At 38.7% G+C, this 20,029-nt stretch overlaps 1 protein-coding gene across 5 annotated transcripts; it reads right to left on the reverse strand.

The window, feature by feature from the left end:
• Positions 1-2,639: 2,639 nt before the first annotated feature.
• On the reverse strand, positions 2,640-18,780 carry CETN3 (centrin 3). Of its 5 annotated transcripts, none has more exons than XM_042866325.1 (6): positions 18,697-18,780; positions 17,795-17,894; positions 16,590-16,722; positions 15,147-15,261; positions 10,260-10,451; positions 2,640-3,086 (listed from the first exon to the last, which is right to left on the reverse strand). In XM_042866325.1, the coding sequence occupies exons 2-6, from the start codon at positions 17,809-17,811 to the stop codon at positions 3,043-3,045; spliced, it is 501 nt and encodes a 166-aa protein (XP_042722259.1). In that variant the 5' UTR covers positions 17,812-17,894; positions 18,697-18,780; the 3' UTR covers positions 2,640-3,042. The 5 variants fall into 5 exon arrangements, with proteins under 5 accessions (XP_042722259.1, XP_042722256.1, XP_042722255.1 ...); XM_042866322.1 differs by lacking the exon at positions 17,795-17,894 and adding an exon at positions 18,113-18,218 and having other exon boundaries at positions 18,697-18,766; XM_042866321.1 differs by having other exon boundaries at positions 17,795-17,890; positions 18,697-18,753.
• Positions 18,781-20,029: the final 1,249 nt, after the last annotated feature.

Consider the following 20,029-nt stretch of genomic DNA (forward strand, 5'->3'; position numbering starts at 1 on the left):
GTGGGAATCCCACTCAATGGTCACATACCCTACTAGGCTTCAACTTGAGGTGCCTATTTGCATTACTTGATGAATGATATGGAGCCACTGCTAGTCATCTTGACTTGCTATAAATTGCAGTATGAATGCACTGATACCAAAACCCTACTAGAGAACAATCCCAGAAAACTGGAAGCTTGCCAATGTGACTCCCATCTACAAGAAGGGTTGTAAGGAAGATCTGGGGAACTACAAGCCTGATTGCCTGACCTCCGTGCCAGGGAAAGTTATGGAGCAGATTGTCTTGAGGGAGATCACGTGGCATGTGGGGGACAACCGGGGGATCAGGCCCAGCCAGCATGGGTTCACGAAGGGCAGGTTCTGCTTGACCAACCTGACTGCCTTCTATGATCTAATGACCTGCCTGCTAGACGACGGAAAGGCTGTTGCTGTGGTCTGTCTAGACTTCAGCAAGGCCTTGGACACTGTCTCCACAGCATTCTCCTGCAGAAGCTGGCAGCCCGTGGCTTGGACAGGTGCACTCTTGGCTGGATAAAGAACTGGCTGGAAGGCTGGGCCCAGAGAGGGGTGGTGAATGGAGCTGAATCCAGCTGGTGACCGGTCACGAGTGGTGTTCCCCAGGGTTGGTGCTGGGGCCTGTCCTCTTCAATATCTTTATTGACGACCTGCATGAGGGCACTGAGGGCACCCTCAGTAACTTTGTGGACAACACCAAGTTGGCTGGAAGTGTGGATCTGCCTGGGGGTAGCGAGGCCCTACAGAGGGATCTGGACAGGCTGGATGGCTGGGCTGAAGCCAATGGGATGAGTTTCAACAAGGCCAAATGCTGGGTCCTGCACTTTGGCCACAATAACCCCAGGCAACACTACAGGTGTAGAGGAAATGGACCTGGGGGTATTGATTGATGCTCAGCTGAACATGAGCCAGCACTGCGTCCATGTGGCCAAGATGGCCAATGGCCTCCTGGCTTGCATCAGAAACGGTGTTGCCAGCAGGAACAGGGCAGTGATTGTCCCCCTGTACTCAGCTCTGGTGACGCTGCACCTCGAGTGCTGTGTCCAGTTTTGAGCCCCTCACTGCAAGAAAGACATTGAGGCCCTGGAGCGGGTTCAAAGAAGGGCAGCAAAGCTGGTGAGGGGTCTGGAGCACAGGGCTTAAGAGGAGCGGCTGAAGGAGCTGGGGTTGTTCAGAAGAGGAGGCTCAGGGGAGACCTTATTGCTCTCTATAACTACCCGAAGGGAGTTGTAGTGAGCTGGGGGTTGGCCTTTTCTCTCGTGTAACTGGTGATAGGACTAGAGGGAATGGCTTCAAGCTGCGCCAGGGGAGATTCAGGCTGGACATTAGGAAATACTGCTTTTCTGAAAGAGTGGTCAGGCAGTGGAATGGACTGCCCAGGGAGGTGGTGGAGTCACCGGCCCTGGAGGTGTTCAAAGAATGTTTGGATTTTGTGTTGAGGGATATGGGTTAGTGAGAACTACTGGTGATAGGTGGGTGGTTGGACTGGATGATCCTGTAGGTCTTTTCCAACCTTGGTGATTCTGTGATTATTTCATAAATAAGAATTTTATAATACACACTCAAAAACTAATAGGGAAAAAACCTGTTAACTTTGCTGGCTCTAATCTCAGTCTCCAATAAACTGCAAGCTGTGTTTGTCTGTGCAGGGCAAACTTGTTCACAACCCCAGGAATACAAAGTTAAAAAATAGCTGGTTTTCCAGCAAGAAAGATGACCATAGAATTAAGCAAAACAAACTTAAATTCTTTTGGTAAGTAAGGGGAGAGAAATCAATTTTAAATTTAAGAGGCAGAGGCTACAGCCAGTAGACAGGAGATCTGGAAGATCAACCTCAGAATCCTGGAAGACACACATTCAGTGTTTCTAACTACTTCACATCTTCATAGAATAACAGAATAATTTGAGTTGTAAAGAGGCCGTTAAAGGTCATCCATGCCAACTCCCCTGCAATGAGCAGGGCCACCTACAGTGAAAGCAGAGTGCTCAGAGCCCCATCTAAACTGATGTTTAATCTTTCCAGGGATGGGGAGATCATCACCTCTAGGTAAACTGTTCCAGTGCCCCACTACCCTTACTGTAAATAATTCTTCCTTGTATCCAACCTAAGTCTTCCACCTTTTAGTTTGAAACCATTTCCCTTTCTCCTATCACAGCAGACTCTGCTTCAGCCCGTCTCCATCTTTCTCACAGTCCCCATTTCAGATACTGAAAGGCGGCCCTCAGACTCCCTGGAGCCTTCTCCAGGTTGAACAGCCTCAGCTTTCTCTCCATTCCATATACACTTTCGTCTTAGCTAGATACTGCAGAAAAAAATATCTACTTGTCACAAACACTTGCCATTATTGCCACAGCTATCAGAGGTGTAGATACAGAAAAAAGACTGCTAGCTGACATCTGGATGATTAAAGCATATTTGTGATATAGTATCTACCTTAATACAGTTGCCTGTCCTCTACCATCATACAGGAGTAGTAGCCAGTAAATTGTACCTTTGAGAATATAAATTCTTGTTCATTTAATGTTACTATTCAACTACAACAGAAGTAAAAACTTACAAAAAGAACAAAACACAATTTTATTTGATGGATTTTATATCATAGCTCAAACAAAAAAACCAAGAGTTTTCAGTAGCAATAGCAAAGAGCAATTTATTAAAATGGAAATCTGTAAAACTTCATGTATCAAAACTAAGGCCGCAGTTAGTGCTAACATAAAGCCAACTTCAAAATGTTCTTATAATAGGATTTAATTTAGAAATATTATACAAAGCTATTATACAAATGAGCTCTAAAATACTCTGAAATGTAGTATTACCTGTACCAACATGACCACTTATTCTAGTGATGAGATTTAATGACATAAAGTTCCGAAGCAACAGTACATAAAACTTGTGTTTATTCTGGACCTCTGAGGAAAGTAATTTTCTACTGGACTCCATCAACAGAAACAAACTACAAAATACTCTACTGGCAGATGCCAACGATGTTTCCCTTTTGTGATAAATACATTTCTTCTCTTCCAATGTTAAATATCTCCAGTCATAATAGCAATGAACTCCTCTAGATTGACTGTAAAGGAAAAGACAATTATTAGACAAACAGCAAATACCATAAACCATAAGAGAACATAACATACATATGCATACTGCACTCTTAAATTGAAGGTTTCCAACTTTGTATTTATTGGGTGTGACAGACATTCAAATTTGGATTATTTTTTTTTTTGCTTCTAGAACAGAATTTTTTTTTTCTTTTTAATGTGAAATGAAGTCAGAATGCAATATTAACTACATGTGATTCTTAAGACAGAATTAGACTCATAAATAAAAAAATATTATTTCTAATTCTGAAAGTAAAAATATTTTAGAAATTAAAAATAAAAATTAGGAAAGTACTTTAAAATACAACTAAGAAAAACTACACCACTTTCTTTCCATTTTTAACATCTTTATATGCTAAAACCATAACAATATATATAGTACATGCTTCTCAAACAACAAAGCTGCAGTTCCACTTATGATCAAATTCTATTTTATTCTTCAAAGAATAATTCAGACCTTTGTGTTCTGCGTTCCCATCTTCCCCCCCAAAAAGCAAAAATGACAAAATAACTCAAAAAAGCACACATTCACACCATGATTTTCCTCTCCCAAATCTGTAACAGTGAACAAATAAAAAATGAATTTCATGATTCTACAAATTAGCTTGAATTAAGACAGACTTTTGACAAGTTTTTCTCCCACCTGAACTTTCTTCATTCTACAGTTATAATTAACAGAAACTTAACACAAATGTACTTGAAGAAATTAAGTAATAGTAATAAATTAATTAGCAGTCATTAATTATTTTACTGCACTTACACCTGAGCTATTGACCTTACTCATATGTTAAAACAGAGACACTGTAAAAGAGCTAACCAATGAACATGTTCACTCTGCAACTAATTACCGTAGTGCGGAATGAACAGATTAAGCCAGTGATATGCAAAAGAACAGACACATATGACAAACTGTCCTTGACAATTATGTGCCCCAAACAGTGTGCCCAAGTTAATCCTGAACATACCACTGCAAAGCAGAAGTTACATCTACAGCCAGAGGAAAGCTAAACCAGTTCATGTTAAAAGTATTTTAAAAAATAAATTCAAATCTGCCATCTTGCAACACATTTAAAAACAACAGGAAACAATCTATTTTAGGACTATAAACTCTAAAATGTCAGTCAATCAAATAGCTACACCATGTTGCATTACACAGAAGCACCGTGTTTTCTGCATGACTTAAAAGGCATTATCATGGTTTTATTTCACTAGCATTACCAAGTAAATTCATGTATTTCTATATCTGTTGAATTTTTCATGTTTTGATTTCAGATAATTACAACTTCCTGTAAGTTTTCCCTTATGTACTAACATGTCTTTTCCACTTTAATTATTCTTCAATTTATCATTGTTCATATAATGTAGTGGCTAACAATAACTAAAAAATAAAATAAAATAAAATAAATAGAAGATTAGTAGTAAAAAGATAGATGTTGAAAAGTTGTAAAATTCCTGAGAAACAGTTCTAGCAACTTAAAATGGAAACATGTTTGGAATACTGGCCAAAATAAATAAGAATAGGGATAAGAAGTCAGAATGGATGATTACAGAAAATATACTGGAAACTTCTGTGCATTAATACTTATCTGTTTGATTCTGCAAAGTGAAGGTTGAAGAGTGCAATGAGGAAAAAAAAACCCAACAGATTTCAGAAAGTAAAACAGATGGGTTTGGCCTATTATGGCTCTATTTTAATGCTTTACTCTCAAGGGTTGTTCAATTAGTGGTCAGTTACTACAAAAGTATGATGCTCATTTTCCAGAGTTTGGAAATTAAGGCTTTACTGAATATAAAATAATAGCTGTTTGATTTAGTTATATTGCTCAACAAGCACAATGTTGCAACCTATTTTCACTCATTCAGGTTATAAAATTGTTTTAAGCTACACGTAAAAGTGTAACTGGAAAGAGAATACATCTCAAAGTCTATGACTAGTTTTCAAAGATAGTTACAGATTATCTTACTTACAATAATTACTATTTGCATGTTTACTTGAAGAGCAATATTCTCTGTGTATATGACCTTTGCCAGTAGCAGTTATCTGCAGGATATATTTGGAGTCCAAAGTAGCTTTTCAGTAAGCCGCATTAAACACAAATTCAGAGATGAAACTCAATCAGTGCTGCTGTAAGAAAAGAAATTAAGATGGAGCCACACACATATCCGGCAAGACAAGTGACCACTTGAGCTTCGTCCTAAAACATCACAATCAAGGTATGATTGAAATTGTCTTCTATCAATTTTAAAGGATTTTAAAGGTGAAAGCAACACTTTCCTTAGACATCAATACTGCTTTCATTTTATGACACACAACTAAAATTAAAACCAGAATTGAAGTTTCATGTGGTTTGATTCATGAACGAAACAGAAGTATCTAAAAAGGACACAGAGATTGCTTCTTCTTTCCCTCCCATTAATAATGCATGTAATTAGTGTTTAAAAATAAGCTGAAACATAAAAATACTGTTAACTCTTTTTGCATGTACATGGCATAAAAACACTACAGTAGGAAAGGATATTTCTGCTTTATGCCATCGTGTACGGACACAACTTCATATGTGCTATGGTCTGACTTACTAAATTCAATAAATTAGTGATATAAAGCTGCTGATAATGTGAAGCCATTGCCTACTCTCAAAGCAGCAAAACATTGGTGAAAAGGGAGAATTTGTTAACTTGGATTACCTTCCTTTATTTTACACCTGTTCTCTTCTACTGTTGTTTTAGAAAGTTATTCTCTAGTCTTAAGTGGATCTTACTCAAGGCTCTGAATTTAATGGCTTGAGCATACCTAGAGGAAATGCAAACTAAATAAATGTGCATCTTCGTTGGCATTCAAAGAGGAATAAGTTCAGAATGTCTTCTAATTCAACAAGTCATTTCAGTAAATGTACCAAAACTATTAAAAGATGACTAATGCATTAATCCATGTTGATGAATTAATTACACTTATAAACTTCAAATACTGTTAGAGTTACTGAACAGTAATCCAAAACTCATGTCCCAACCCTTTCTCAAAGCAGGGTAGATAAATCCTGTTGTTCAGGCCTTTGCCTCATTAAGCTGTAAAACGTTTCCAAGGTTGCTATGCTTACCCGCCCTCGTGGTCTGAAAAAAATCACAGCTTCCTTTCACCTTCTCAGAAACCAGAGAACCTTTAAGTAACTTTTTTTTTTTTTTTAAACAACTTTTTCCCCTAAACAATCAAGTTGAGACCACTGCCCAGGACATATAGTATTCCCATCAGCCAAATGATTACTGAGCATGATACAAATGTTCTCCTTTGAAGGCAAGTCTGCAGGCACATCAGCAGTTCAGCCTGACAGTCCAATATGAAGAACCAAATGAATTTCAAAGTAGTTTATTTCTCTGTTACTGCTTCAGGACATCACCAACCAGAGGGCAAGTTTCAGACACAGAATAGGAGATGAGGCAAAAGTAGGAACTACACATTACATTATTTTCACCTTTTCAGCAAGAAGTCTGCAAGAAGGACATTAAGTAATAAAGAAAAAAATACCAAAATAGAAGACCAATGTATTTTCTTATATATATAAATGGAAGTAGTGGATTATAATTTTAACCGTAACACATGGATTTAAAAATATTCTTCCACAGTTATCAAACAGGCCTGCTATTCAGAGTATATGCTTGTCTCTCTGGGTGGATGATCAGCTTGATTTATTGTAACTGAGGACACTTCATCAAAGAGCTGCAATTGTTCAGACCCAAGGTGTTATCAAGTAGAATGACTGATATTCACACTCTTTACCTCTTGGTTGTATTTTCACCTCACAAAGGCAAAAATCTACTGTTTTGGAATTGATTGTTTCTGCCACCAGTTTAGGGGGACACTGTTAAGAGAGTGGTTAACAACTAAAATAGAAATAGGAAACATTTCCACAATGAACTGAGGGTGCTGTTTTTTTCCTACTACAATTACAAGATGTTGGATAAGTAAGTTGGAGTCTTTAATGTGCTGCCTAGTGGGTGTGTGGACTACTGAAAAATACAGAAGAAAAATAAAAAAAACATCAAAAAGAAGTTATGTTTTCTCTGCTAAAGAACAGTGCTGAGACTAGCTGTGCTACCTGTGTAACAAGAAACAAAGTAAATAAATAAAGGCAAAAAACTAGATATGCTTATAGTACTTCATACTAATCCACCTTCTGACAAAATTTCTACCCAGCTCCTTCTCATTATAATTTCTAAAGACTATTCCAGAAGTATTACATAGCCAGTTTCAATACTACATGCACATTAAATCCAGAAGCCAAAGAAATTTTTGAAGAACTACAAATGCAAACATCCTCATTGAAACATTTCCTGACCCAAAACACACCTGTTCCATAATGCTGCAAAGTGGAAATACAATATTACAGTGGTAAACAAATTTGGCAACATTCAAAGTGCAAAGAGAGATGTGACAACAATTCCCAGCAACCCAAGTCATCCTCCTCAGACTCCAGACCTCTGACAAGCTACCTAATGAGCAGGTGCTAGGGCAACAACCACTGCCCTTCCTAGTGTCAGACATCCATTATTTTTGTGACATATATCATCATAAAGTAAGTATTCTTACAGCTAAAATGAATAAAACATTGACTTGGAGAGTTAAGAAACTCTCCAGGAGTTAACAAGAGAGTAAAGTTAATTTAGTGGAGCTTTCCCTCCAACCCTAATTCTTTGCAAGAACATAAAACTGAAACGGGATTATGTTTACTGTAGATGCATCCACACAAGACAAAAAGGTGAATGAATTGACAGCATGGAATTTCTAAAAATAGTCATGCACCAAAACAGATGTTACTTAGAAGATCAGCAGTATGAAAATCTGATGATTTACCTTCTTAAGGCAGATGCTAATGTCAAAAATAGTTTTACAGAAAGTTCAGAAAAGTCTATCAGTACAGCACAGTAGTTCCACTCGTAAGACTAGGGTTCAAGTAGCCTGACGTACTGTGTTACAGACTTTATTTCACTAGGGAAAAAAAAAATAAATCTTTCAAATATAGTAAGAATGTTTACGTGGTATTAATTCCTATATTTTAAGTATTAGTTAAAAATACTACCAATTCATACTTAAAGATTTTTTCCCCTAGGCAGGAAATAAAGGAGAATTAGATGAGAGCAAGTCTTTGTTACATGACCGAGATGTTTGAAACTGGATGGAACACTGACTCAGAAGATTATTTACTTTTTGAGACTGAATTTTAAGAGCTAGAAACAGTATCAGTTTTCTTTAAAGGACAGAAGACAGAACCATAAGGAAACAACAGCACTACAAATAAACATTATGCTGCCAATCTTCCACATTCAATCTTGTTCCAGACTACTCTAAAAAAGAAAATTAATGGATGAATAAGGAAAATGAACTAAGCTACCTCATAAATTTAGTGCTGATCCCAAAATAACTATAATCTTCCTGAAAGGAGCTAGAGGTTTACATTGATTTCTACTGGCCAAACAGCAATATGACCAAAACCATCCCTGATTATCATTCTGACAGTTGAGTTGCCAGCTCTAGAACAAAAGACAAAACATGCTTATGGCTGACATATTCTACTTGCTCTCACCTCTGTAGCTACACTTTCAAATAAAAGTAAAATGAGTCTTTAATACAAATAAGTAATACAGGCAGTGCAATCACAACCACTCCTTTTAAAAGCCAAAAAAGCTTAAAATAATGTCTACTTAGACTATTATACTCTTTGCTGTACAGCTACTAAAGTGGATACCAATGCAATAGATGTGTGGAAGGACGTGTCTGACAAATAGAGGAACACCAGAATTATGCAGGAAACATGGCAGGAAATAAAAGCGAGATCAGGAGGTAGCATCTTTCAAACAAAAGTCTTCTCAACAGTGCACTGACTTTTGTAAAAATAGTGTCAACATTAACAGTCTAGTAGCAATAAAAGCACAGAGCTTTTACTGTTTTTGCCTTTATGCTCCATATTTATGTCACCAAAATGAAACAGAAAGTTTGCATTTTAACTGCACTGACTACGCTCAGAAGTTCTGCTTTTAGACTCAGGAAAAAAAGGAGCTTTTTTTTTTTCTTTTTTTTTTCTCCCCCAATATTTGAGTAACTGCAAACAAGAACAGGCCAACAATTAACAAGCTTGCAGTTGTATGTCAAGTGTGAAGTAACATCTATCACAGGCAACAAAAGTATCTGTCACAAGGCTGAAAAAAAGGCAGGTGTTGTGGGTTTTGGTTTTTTTTCTCTAGCAGTAGATGTTGCTGACAAATAAAAATGTTTTGCTACTGAAAAAGTTGATAGTTCTGAAATCTCAGATGAGAGTCACCATTCTGAAAGAAAAACTCACATAGGTTTCTATGACTCAGAAATGCAGAGTATATGCAGATTATCTTAAGTGCTCCTGAAGCTCCTTAAGCTCCTGAAATCCAGGTATTTAGGCTTCCAGCTTAAATATAGATTTAAATTAATGGGGGAAATAAAGAAGAGAGTTAAAAAACAAATAAACAACAATTCTAAGTTGCAGTGCTTAATAAGCATAGTTTCAAACAGGCTTTGTTACTTAATTCTTTGTCTAGCTAATAAAACTCTTCTATAACTCACACTGTATGGATCTTGTTTCCTCAGAGCATTTTTCACACCACGTTCTTCAGCTCTCCTAAGTACAGATGCACATTGGAGTCTTATCCAATTTAATAGCATAACTGTATCTGACTAACAAGCTGAAATCACAATAGTGACACACTGCTGCTTAAGAAATATTGAACTAGGTGATCAAAAGAGCTTCTTCTGGTCTTTTAATCCTCTTATTGATACATACAGACATCAAAGTTTAATGTAGTACACAGACTCTTCCATGAACCACTTAATTATTTACACTTCTACCAGAACTTGAACCAAACCTTTAATAGGTATGGTTTGATTAAGCCTTAGTGAAGGTGAGAAATCAATTTGATTTTTAGACTCCACTATACATTTTCAGGACTAATATCTATCAAAAACTACTTTTGTTACACATAAGCTAAATTTGAGCTGAAAGATAGATAGAAAGAAAACAGAGAACACTTGTAAATGTTAGGTATTTTCAAGATAAAGCTACATTAAAATACAGAGAAAATTAAGAGATAGAAATCCCATATAGTCCATTCTTAATACTTACTTTCTCCATCTCCATCCTTATCAAATTCTTCAATCATAGCCCGCAGTTCTTCATCAGACATGTTTTCACCCAGTTCTCTAGCAACCCGACGCAGGTTTCTCAGGCTTATTTTACCAGAGTCATCATCATCAAACAATCTGAATGCCTTGAGTATTTCTTCTTGTGGATCTCTGTCCAATATCCAGTCTGTCACTGTAAGGATTCTGAAGTCAGACTAAAAAATTCTGACGGGTAAACTCAGAATGACAGACTGAAAAAATGTATATTCCAGATTTCATCTGTTCTTTCATTTTTAACCTATTTCAAGTCACAATATGCATGCATACTTGGTTGGCTGCTATCTGGTCTTTCTTTCTCTACTCCCTTTTCAAAGCTGAGTTATTCTTCGCCATTTATCAGGTACAGTGGAAAAGCTACATGGCAATTTAGACTCAATCATGCTTTCAATAGACTTTTCTATACAAATTGAAAGTATACATGTCTTTTCTATTCGAAAAATGCATTTCAGAAAAAAATACATCAGCTCTAACAGATCTAGGCTCTTGAATTTGTTGATTTTAAGTGTTATGATCTGGATAGAATTTTGACTTGCTGACAACACAGAAACAACATTAAGTAATTAAAAACAATCAGGGGGGAGGAACTTCTCTTTTAGACACAAAATCGCGCTGACAAAAAAACAAAACCAAAGCCTGAGGTTTATGAAAATGACACTACTATATGCTGCAAAATGTTAATTCTGAAAGGATTTGTTACTCTCGGTTAGTCCTTTCATTGCATCCATTTGTTGCTTAGTAGTTGCTTAAAAGACAGCCAAGCTACAAAAATATTTTTTCAGTAATTAATTCAGACACTTCTGGAATCAGATGCAAATATCTTTATATCTATGTACCTGCTCATATTACATGACATGGTATTTAAGATTTTTATCAAACCATTAAAAACGCATCATACTTGTTTGTGCAAAGATAAACACTTTTCATCTGCTACTGTTTGCAGATGGAATGCCTCCTTCAGCTTAGTGAACTTGAAAGCAAAATACCAGATCCAAGCTCATGCAATTTCACTATAGCAATAAGGATTTTTTTTTGTTTTCATATTTATATAAATTTATGTGTTTTATATATAATGTAGACTGAAGTATATACAAAAAAAATGACTCATACTTAAATATTTTCATTGAAAACAACTATGATGTATTACAGTAGTAAATCACTTGAGAAACTCTACTTTTATGGAAGAAAGGCCATAAAAGGCAATAAGAGCAACATCAGCTAACAAAAAAGCACTGCCTCTAAGTACCACAGTTAAAATGATTGTACAAAACAAGAGGAGATACAACTATACACATTTTAGATGGTCAGTTCTGACATTTAAACCACAGATAATCACACAAAACTATTGGCTAAGTAACTGTTTAACTACATTCAGCCAACTCATGATAACAGTTTCTATAACTTCTTTTCTCTAACTCTCTAATACTTCTGCTACAATTCTATAAGGACATATTTGTCACACCCACGCTCAGACCTGATCCAGAGTTTTTGGATTGATTCAATTGCCCTCTCACTATTAGTTGTGCTACATGAATCTTCCTAGATCCTCACAGCATTTGCTGACTGTCTATATTGATAACTAGAACAAAAAAAGCTGAGTTGGGACACTGAACATCAGAAGGGTGAAACCTTGGGCTGTTTTAGGAATTATTGGAGGAATCCCCTGGGAAATGTCCTTAGGGACAACAGAACAGAAAGGAGATGGAAGATCTTCAGGGACATCTTTCTGAGATGGGGTCTCCATCCCCCAGCATAAGAAATCAAGCAGAGGAGGTAGGAAATCAATATGGCTGAGCAAATACTTACTTGCTGGTCAAACTCAGGGGTAAGATGGAAATGTACAGGCAGTGGAAGTAGGGATGGATGGCCTGGGAAGAATGAAGGAATGCAGTCCAGACATAGGAAAATAAGATCAGGAAAGCCAAGGCTTTCAGATGGAACTGAACTTGGAAAAGGATGTGCAAAATAACAAAAAAGAATCTTTAGATACATTGGTCAGAAGAGAAAGGCCAAGGAGGGCATACCCCCTCTGATAAATGAAAAGGAAGAACTGGCTTCAGCAGACATGAAGAAGGCTGAAGTACTCAGTGAGTTCTTTTGCCTCAATTTTCATTCACAGTCAGGCTTCTCAAACCTCTCATGCTCCTGAATCTCTAAGCAGGTGTCAGAAGAACAAAATCTGTCTCTGCTGGCAGAGCAGAGCAAGTCTAAGACCACATTGTGAGGCAGAATGAGTACATGACTATGGGGCAGAACAAGATTCGTCCAAGGGCACTGAAGAAACTGGGTGATGTAGTTGCCAAGCCACTCTTAATCAGATACGAAAAGTTGTGGCTGCCAGGTGAAGACCTTCGTGACTGGAAAAAATAGAAACATCACTCTCATTTTTAAGAAAGGGAGAAAGGAAGACCCAAGGAACAACAGACTGGTGAGCCTCACCTCTGTGCTTAGAAAGATCATGGAAACTTCTGGAAGAGATGTTAGGACACATGAGAGTCAAAGAGGTGATCTAAGATAGCCAGCACTGCTTAACCAAGGGCAGCCTGTGCCTGACCAATCTGGCACCCTCCTATGATGGAGTGACAGCATTGGTGAACAAAGGCAGAGAAAACTAATATTGTCTGCTTGGACTTCTGTACGGCCTTTGATAAGATTCCACATCATATTCTTATCTCTAAATTGGAAAAATATGGATATGAAGGGTGGACTATTCGGTGCATACAGAATTGATTGGGTGGTTGCAGCCAGAGGTTTGTGGTCAGTATTTCTATGTCCAAGTGGAGACTGGTAAAAAGCAGTATTCCTCAGGGATCTTCCATGGTACCAGAGCTCTTAACATCTTTATCAATTATATAGATAGTAGGATCAAGTATACATTCAGCAATTTTGCAGATGACACCAAGCTGAGTGGTACAGTTGACACAAGAGAAGGAAGAGATGCCATCCAGAGGGACCTGTACACAATTGAAGAGCAGTTCCACATGAGACTCAATAAGGTAAAGAGCAAGGTGTTACACCTGAGTCAGGGTATTCCAAGATACCTGCACAGACTCAAAGCTCATTAAAAGCAGCCCTGCTAAGAGGGACTTCAAGATCCTCGTGGACAAAATGCTGGATACAGGCCAACAGCATGCACTTGCAGCCTGAAAAGCTGACTGCATCCTGGGCTGCAACAAAAGAGGAGCAGGCAGCAGGGAAAGGGAGGTGACTGTCATCCTCTATTCTGCTCTTCTAAGGTCCCATACGGAGTAATGCATCCAGGCCTAGGGCCCCCAGCAAAAGAAAGGTGCAGAGCGGTTCGAGCAGGTCTGAAGAGGGCTGCAAAAATGACCAAAGGGCTGGAATACCTCTCTTATGAAGGAAGCCTGAGGGAGCTGAGCTTGTTCAACTTGGAGAAGAAAAGACCTCACTGCAGCCTTCCAGTACTTGAGTAGAGCTTATAAGCAGGAGGGGGACTGACTTTTTATACAGTCTGACAGTAATAGGACAAATGGAAACGATTTTAAACTGAGAGGGAAAACTGAAGTTACATGTTAGGAAGAAATTCTTTACTGAGAGGGTGATGAGGCTCAGAGAAGCTGTGGATGCCCCATGCTTGGAGATGTTCAAGGCCAGTTTGGATGGGGACCTGGGCAGCCTGATCTTTTGGCAGGCACCCCTGCCCACAGCAGGGAATTGGAACTAGATAACCTTTAAGGTTCCTTCCTACCTAAGTTAAACATCAGGAATTTAAAAAGTTCTGCGCAGTAATCATACTATATTTCATCATGTTATAGCATAATAAAATGATACATTATATTAAATCAATAAATTTTCTTCTTTCATTTTTTCTTTTTAAATAAGGACTGATAATTTTATTCCCCCCTAGACTTCTTCAATTCTCTCCTAACTCATATTTCTTCTAGCTTGAATAAGAACTAAGAAAAAAAAATTACCCATCATTAACAACACATTTTCCTCATTCCTAACCTGTTAAGTTTCTAAAGTTTGCCAAAATTTAAACCAATAAAGGATTCACCGTTACTAAGCAGATTGTTATTTATAGCTAGAAGCAAACATATACACATTACATTGCTTTTTTCTGAAACATTAGATAACTTAATACTTCAAACACAGGGAATTGTGAAATAGATAAGAAATCATAACATACATGGAGGTAACTCAGTTTATATTTTTGGCAAATACTAATTGTATGCAAAAGTAAAAATAATGTGTGACAATCAGAAAAATCCTCAAAGACACTAAATTCCTGTTTTTTAAAACTGTATAGATTGCTCCATATTTAGAGAATGTAGAAGTCTGTAAGATACAAAATCTTTACATGAAAGAAACAGTTAATGAAATTGACCGCTTTTATCAGCAGTTGAAAATCCTTGATGTACAATATTTAACATCTGCTTCAGTTCCTCTCATCTTTGTTAGATTACAGAAAAATCTGTATTCGGTTTACAGTTTGTCAGTCTATACACTCATTCCTATGAAATTCAGTGCCAACTACTTTTACCACAGCAGGAAGGAGAATACTAAAAAAAAAAAAGGAAATATAAACATATGAATATCTATATTTCAAATTAGTGCTTATTGCTTTGTAGAAATTTGTTTCCTTTTATATTGCTGTGATCTTTCATCTCTATGGATACACAAAGAATTATTTTCTTCTACTATGTAAGTTTATAAAGGAAAATATAACATTGAATCTCCCATCTCTCCTTCTTAATAGTACTAGGGAACTGCAAAAACACACGAAGTACTCCTGGTCAAACTGCAATCACTGCTGTAAGCTAAGTTTCTCTGAAAGTAGATTTCTAAAGGTATAAAATCAAGTACATACCAACTTCATTAAAATCTTCAAAGGTGATCTTGCCTGTGGCTTCTCGATCATAATCTTTCAGTATTTTCAGTACATCAGCTTTTTTCACATCAAAACCCAAGGCTCTCATTGCCACCTTTTGGAATAAAAAGAAAGCGCAATCAAATACTAATATAAAACAGAGATTTAAGAGAGATTTTTTCTTGTTTTTAATAAGAACATTACTGCCTAAGACAGAGTGTGCACACCAGTGGGACTCAAGAACAATAAATAAAATTAAAATACCAAAAATGCTTTGTATAAAAAAATAATGAAATCACCCAAAACAGCACTAATAAATAGAATATCAAATTACAGTGAAAAAAATAGCCTTCAGGTTTCCAATAATTTTAAAGAGTGCATCATATGCTTTTTAGAAGTAGATTTTTTTTCTAACTTTCAAAGACATTCAGAGTACTGTCTCTTTTTCAAAGATCAAATTGAAAATAATTCTTTAAATCACTCACAGTAAACATTTGACAAGTTATCTTTCAAGTGATTCAATTTATCACTTTTCCACTTGAAACTACGTAACTACGTAAATGTGTAAGTTATTCCATTTTCTCATTAGATCAGGAGTTGATGCTTAGTTTCCACATTTCAATAGAGATGGCAGTTTTTCAGCACATGCTACTTTGACTGCATTCAAATACATGAGCTTACATTAAACTACAAATAAAAAGCCCCACTCCTATTCAACATAGCCATTTCATATCTACCCTACAGGTTGATGTTGCAAAAGGAGATATTTCTTTACTCTATACATCTCAGTTCTTCCATTGTGTTATCTTCAGGGCCATATTTAACTAAACTGATAATAAACAACTTTGCCATCATGACAGCTGAGGATACAAAGTACACCCTGACTGGAAAAGCTGTATGAATAGTCCACAGTAGTTCCCCCTCTCATTACAGCTTCCAGCACAGGCAAAATACCCAAAATCTGAAAAAAGAAGAGGGAATCACTATAATCAACAACATTCCTCTACACATAATTAAAGTACAACAAATGCCATTTTTCTTCTCTAATTACAGGACAGAATAAGATTGTGGAACAAACTGGATTATATATTCCTTTCCAAAAGTATCTTACTCAATACATTAAAGGAATGCTGACCTCTCTATAAGACAGTATTTGCCCTTGATGAAGCTTATTCACCTGCCTAAGTCAAACTCTAGGGAGCAGCAGGACCTGTTACACAATATGCTACAGCAACTCTGTTACTGCGGCAACTATAGGACGTAGTGGCAAAAGCTGAGTTTTACTTCAAGGCACATCAGCAATTTTTTAAATATCCCCACTTCAGCCTTCCAGGACATCTTGACCATGAAGCATTTTTAAAGATAAAGTCAATGACTTAAAAACTCAGTTAGATGCATATTACCTGCCCTAAAGAAATTTAAATGATGAATAAATAAAAATACCTTCAACTCATGGTAATTTATTGCTCTATCTTTGTCTGTATCAAACAATTCAAAGGCATCTTTAATTTCTTGTTTCTGTTCCTCAGTCAGTTCTCTTCTCTTCTTTTTAGTTTTGTCTACTGAAAGCTCATTCCTACATGACAGGAGGGAAATTCAATACAACTGATTAATACTGGAAAGATACCACTGTAGATTACATTTTCCCACCAATAAGAAACTCATTATAATTGCACAGTTCATTGCCATCCCATTCAGCTTCTTCCCAACTTGATCTTCCAGATTGAAGTAATACTTGAAGCAGACAATTCCTTTGCACAGGTTGAATGGCTCCTCTACTCCTCTGCCCAGCAGAGGTGATCTGGTTAATAAACAACCAAACAAAATTAGAAAAAGCTATCAGTTAAAAAGAATGCTTGAGGTTACAGTTGCAAGGTGTATTAGCGGTTCCCATGATACAACTCCTAAAAAACACCATATTTCTAAACTGTAGCAAAACAAGAAAGTTTTAGGGGACAGAGCTTTAACTCATATAGCTGGGTTGTCCAGCTGCTGAAGTGAGTGTTAAGTGACATCAATTTGTGGATTTTTTGCCAGTAGCAGTTCATAGATGCCAAGTACCTATAGATTTTTAAAAATATTACAATATACATAATGAACCAGAGACTTTTTTTGCTCTGTTTCTCATGCATACAAAAGGGTCAAGTCCCCTAAAACAGCAAACACTACTCAAAGACAACCTTCTTCTCCCTCACTAGTTTAGCAATAACAGGAACAAAAAATTCTCAGGAACTGGGAACAATCAGAAAAAAAAAAAAAGAAGATGGCAAAGATAAAGAAAACTTATACCAAGCTAGTAAAGCAAGCTTTAATTGTATTCACAGAGCAACTGTTCTTTATTCCGTGCAATTGCATGAAAAGATGTCCATTTCAGCTCAAGCTTTTAAAAAAGTATTACATTCAAGGCAATAAGTGATACAAACTACGACTTTTAAGAAGGCTGAAAGCACACCCTTGGAATATGCAGACACAGATCTGAAATCAGCAGCACAGCAAACTGTTGCAGCAATGAGCACAGCTACCTGCAGTGCTAATTCCTTTCATTCTGCAGTCGTGTAGCTGCACCCAAAGTACTGCATTGAGTTGGGGTGCCTGAGTACAATAGATGCAGAGAAGATGGCTAAAGTAAGGCATACTGCAATCAGTACCTAGGTGGCTGCAGCATCTGGTTCAGGAGGAGCTGAAGGAGCTGGGTTTCAATCTGAGTGCGTTGGCAGAAGGACCCAGTGGGGGAGGGTAAGGCACTGTCTAGAGGATTAGACAAAGCAGACAGGCAGGTTCCCATCAGTGGTGCACAGCAACAAGAGTCAACTACAAGCAGTAAGAGAAGGTGGAAGCAGACCTAGAAGAAAGCACTGTCACAGTGCAAGTGGTTATGCAGCAGAATAGCTGCACTGGGAGACCACAGGATTTCTGCTGTTAGCAGAGTTGGAAAGGCCCTGAACTCATACTGCTGGGAGCCTGACCTGCTCTGAGCAGAGCTGGAGGAGATGACTCCCAGAGGATCTTCCAGTCCTAGATTGCTTGTGGAATTCAACATGCTCAGGAATCCCTCTATATTCATTTGTTTGCCTGCAGCAGTGACAAAACATGCGGTACCACTTACTGTACAGTGCACAGATGTGTGAACGCAGACTTGCTTTCCAAAGATGCTTATTTTCCACAGCCTGTAATTAGCTGTTTTTTCTTCCCTCTCACTGAGGATTATCTAATTCTAATTGACACCAGAGATTAACCAGGCAGCTGAGATTTAGCTGTCACCGACCAACGAACGGCACCGGGCAGGCTCCAGAAATGGACACGAGAAGCACAGGCTGGCTCTGCCTGACATGCAAGGCCGAGCGGCGACGGCGTGCCTCACCGTGCCGGAACGGCTGCCGCCCCGGGACGAGCAGCCTGGAGGAACGCATTTACAGCTCCGAATGCGGATAAACGCTGACACAAACACGGCAGTGGCGCGGCCCTGCCGCTCCACAGGAGCGCCTCCTCCCCACCACTGCAACCCCTGCAGCCCGACCCCAGCCGTTCCTGCCCGCGGTCCCACACGTACCTCACGGACAGGCTCATGCTACCGCCACGGCCGGAGCGCTCCGCGCTGCCTTCTCCGTGGAAACGCCAACCGCGCCCTCGTCGCCGCATCGCAGCGCCTGATTGGCTAGCAGCCGGACCTGCTCCCGCCCTCTTGGCACGCTCATAGGCTACTTCTCTGCCATTCAAGCAGAAGGAAGCTTTCCGTGAGAGGCAGCAGAAGGGGCGGGGCTTGCTGAGGAGGCTGTTAGTCAGGTGTCGACGGCGCCATTTTGGGAGTGTACGTAGGCATGGTTTTTTCCGGCCCGCGCAGGGCGGCGCAGAAGGTGGCGCCCTGTAGGCTGGGGGTTGGCTGCGGTAGGATGTGGCCTGTGTGTCCTGTGTGTCCTGTGTCACCCTTGAGGAACGTCAGCAGCGACATGGTTGTGCACACTGATTGTATGGGAACGGTTTTATCCAGATTTTCTGGCTTCTGAAAGTCAGCTTTGCGTGGATCTTCTTAAAAAACACATCAAAGCCTACGTGTGAAGTATTCTGATACTTATTCTAAGAATTCAGTCATGGTCTGATAGCAGCAGGGAACATGATAAGTTTGCAGGGGAAGCAATCCGTTTTACAGTGCTTGTTGCCACTGGTATTTTCATGCTTTGGAAACCAGTGCATGAGCCAATGTTAACATTGTGCAGGTGGAGCAAACAATGCATTTCACTGATAAGAAAACCTTGACTGAAAAAATACCACCTCAGTGTGCCATTGGTTTGTGACAATGGCAACAGTGCTCATAGCAGGGAGGTTGGTTGGAAATGGATGATCCTTGATGTCCCTTCCAAGCCAAGCCATTCTATGATTCCATGACACTTTGTGTCCCTGCTGCCATGTCACTTGTAGTGTCTGTGGGCAAACAGGGGCAGACAGATTTGTTTAACATCTGCTACTGAAGTGGAACCGTCCCATGCGAATAGCTCAACCATGTGGATGTTGTTCCTGTGTGCCGTATGATGAGTTGATGGGGAAGACCAGCCTGGTTGAACAGGGAGCTTCTGCTGAGACTCAGGGCATAAAAAAGAGTTTACCACATGTGAATAAAGGGGCAAGCCACTCAGGAAGAGTCCAAGGATGTTGGTATGCAGAGAGAAAGAAGAGCAAAAGCCCAACCAAGTGCCAGGTCACAATAACCCCAAACAACACTACAGGCTTGGGGCAGAGTGGCTGGAAGACTGTGGAGGAAAAGGATCTCAGGGTTTTGGTCGTTGTTCAGCTGAAGAGTCTGGAGCATAAGTCTTATGAGGAGTAGCTGAGGGAACTTTGATTGTTAGACTGCAGGAGGCTCATGGGAGACCTTATCGCTCTCTACA

The sequence above is a fragment of the Lagopus leucura genome, unplaced genomic scaffold (genome assembly GCF_019238085.1).
Source record: "Lagopus leucura isolate 7727_CA_CO unplaced genomic scaffold, USGS_WTPT01 Super-Scaffold_810, whole genome shotgun sequence".
Classification (NCBI taxonomy): domain Eukaryota; kingdom Metazoa; phylum Chordata; class Aves; order Galliformes; family Phasianidae; genus Lagopus; species Lagopus leucura.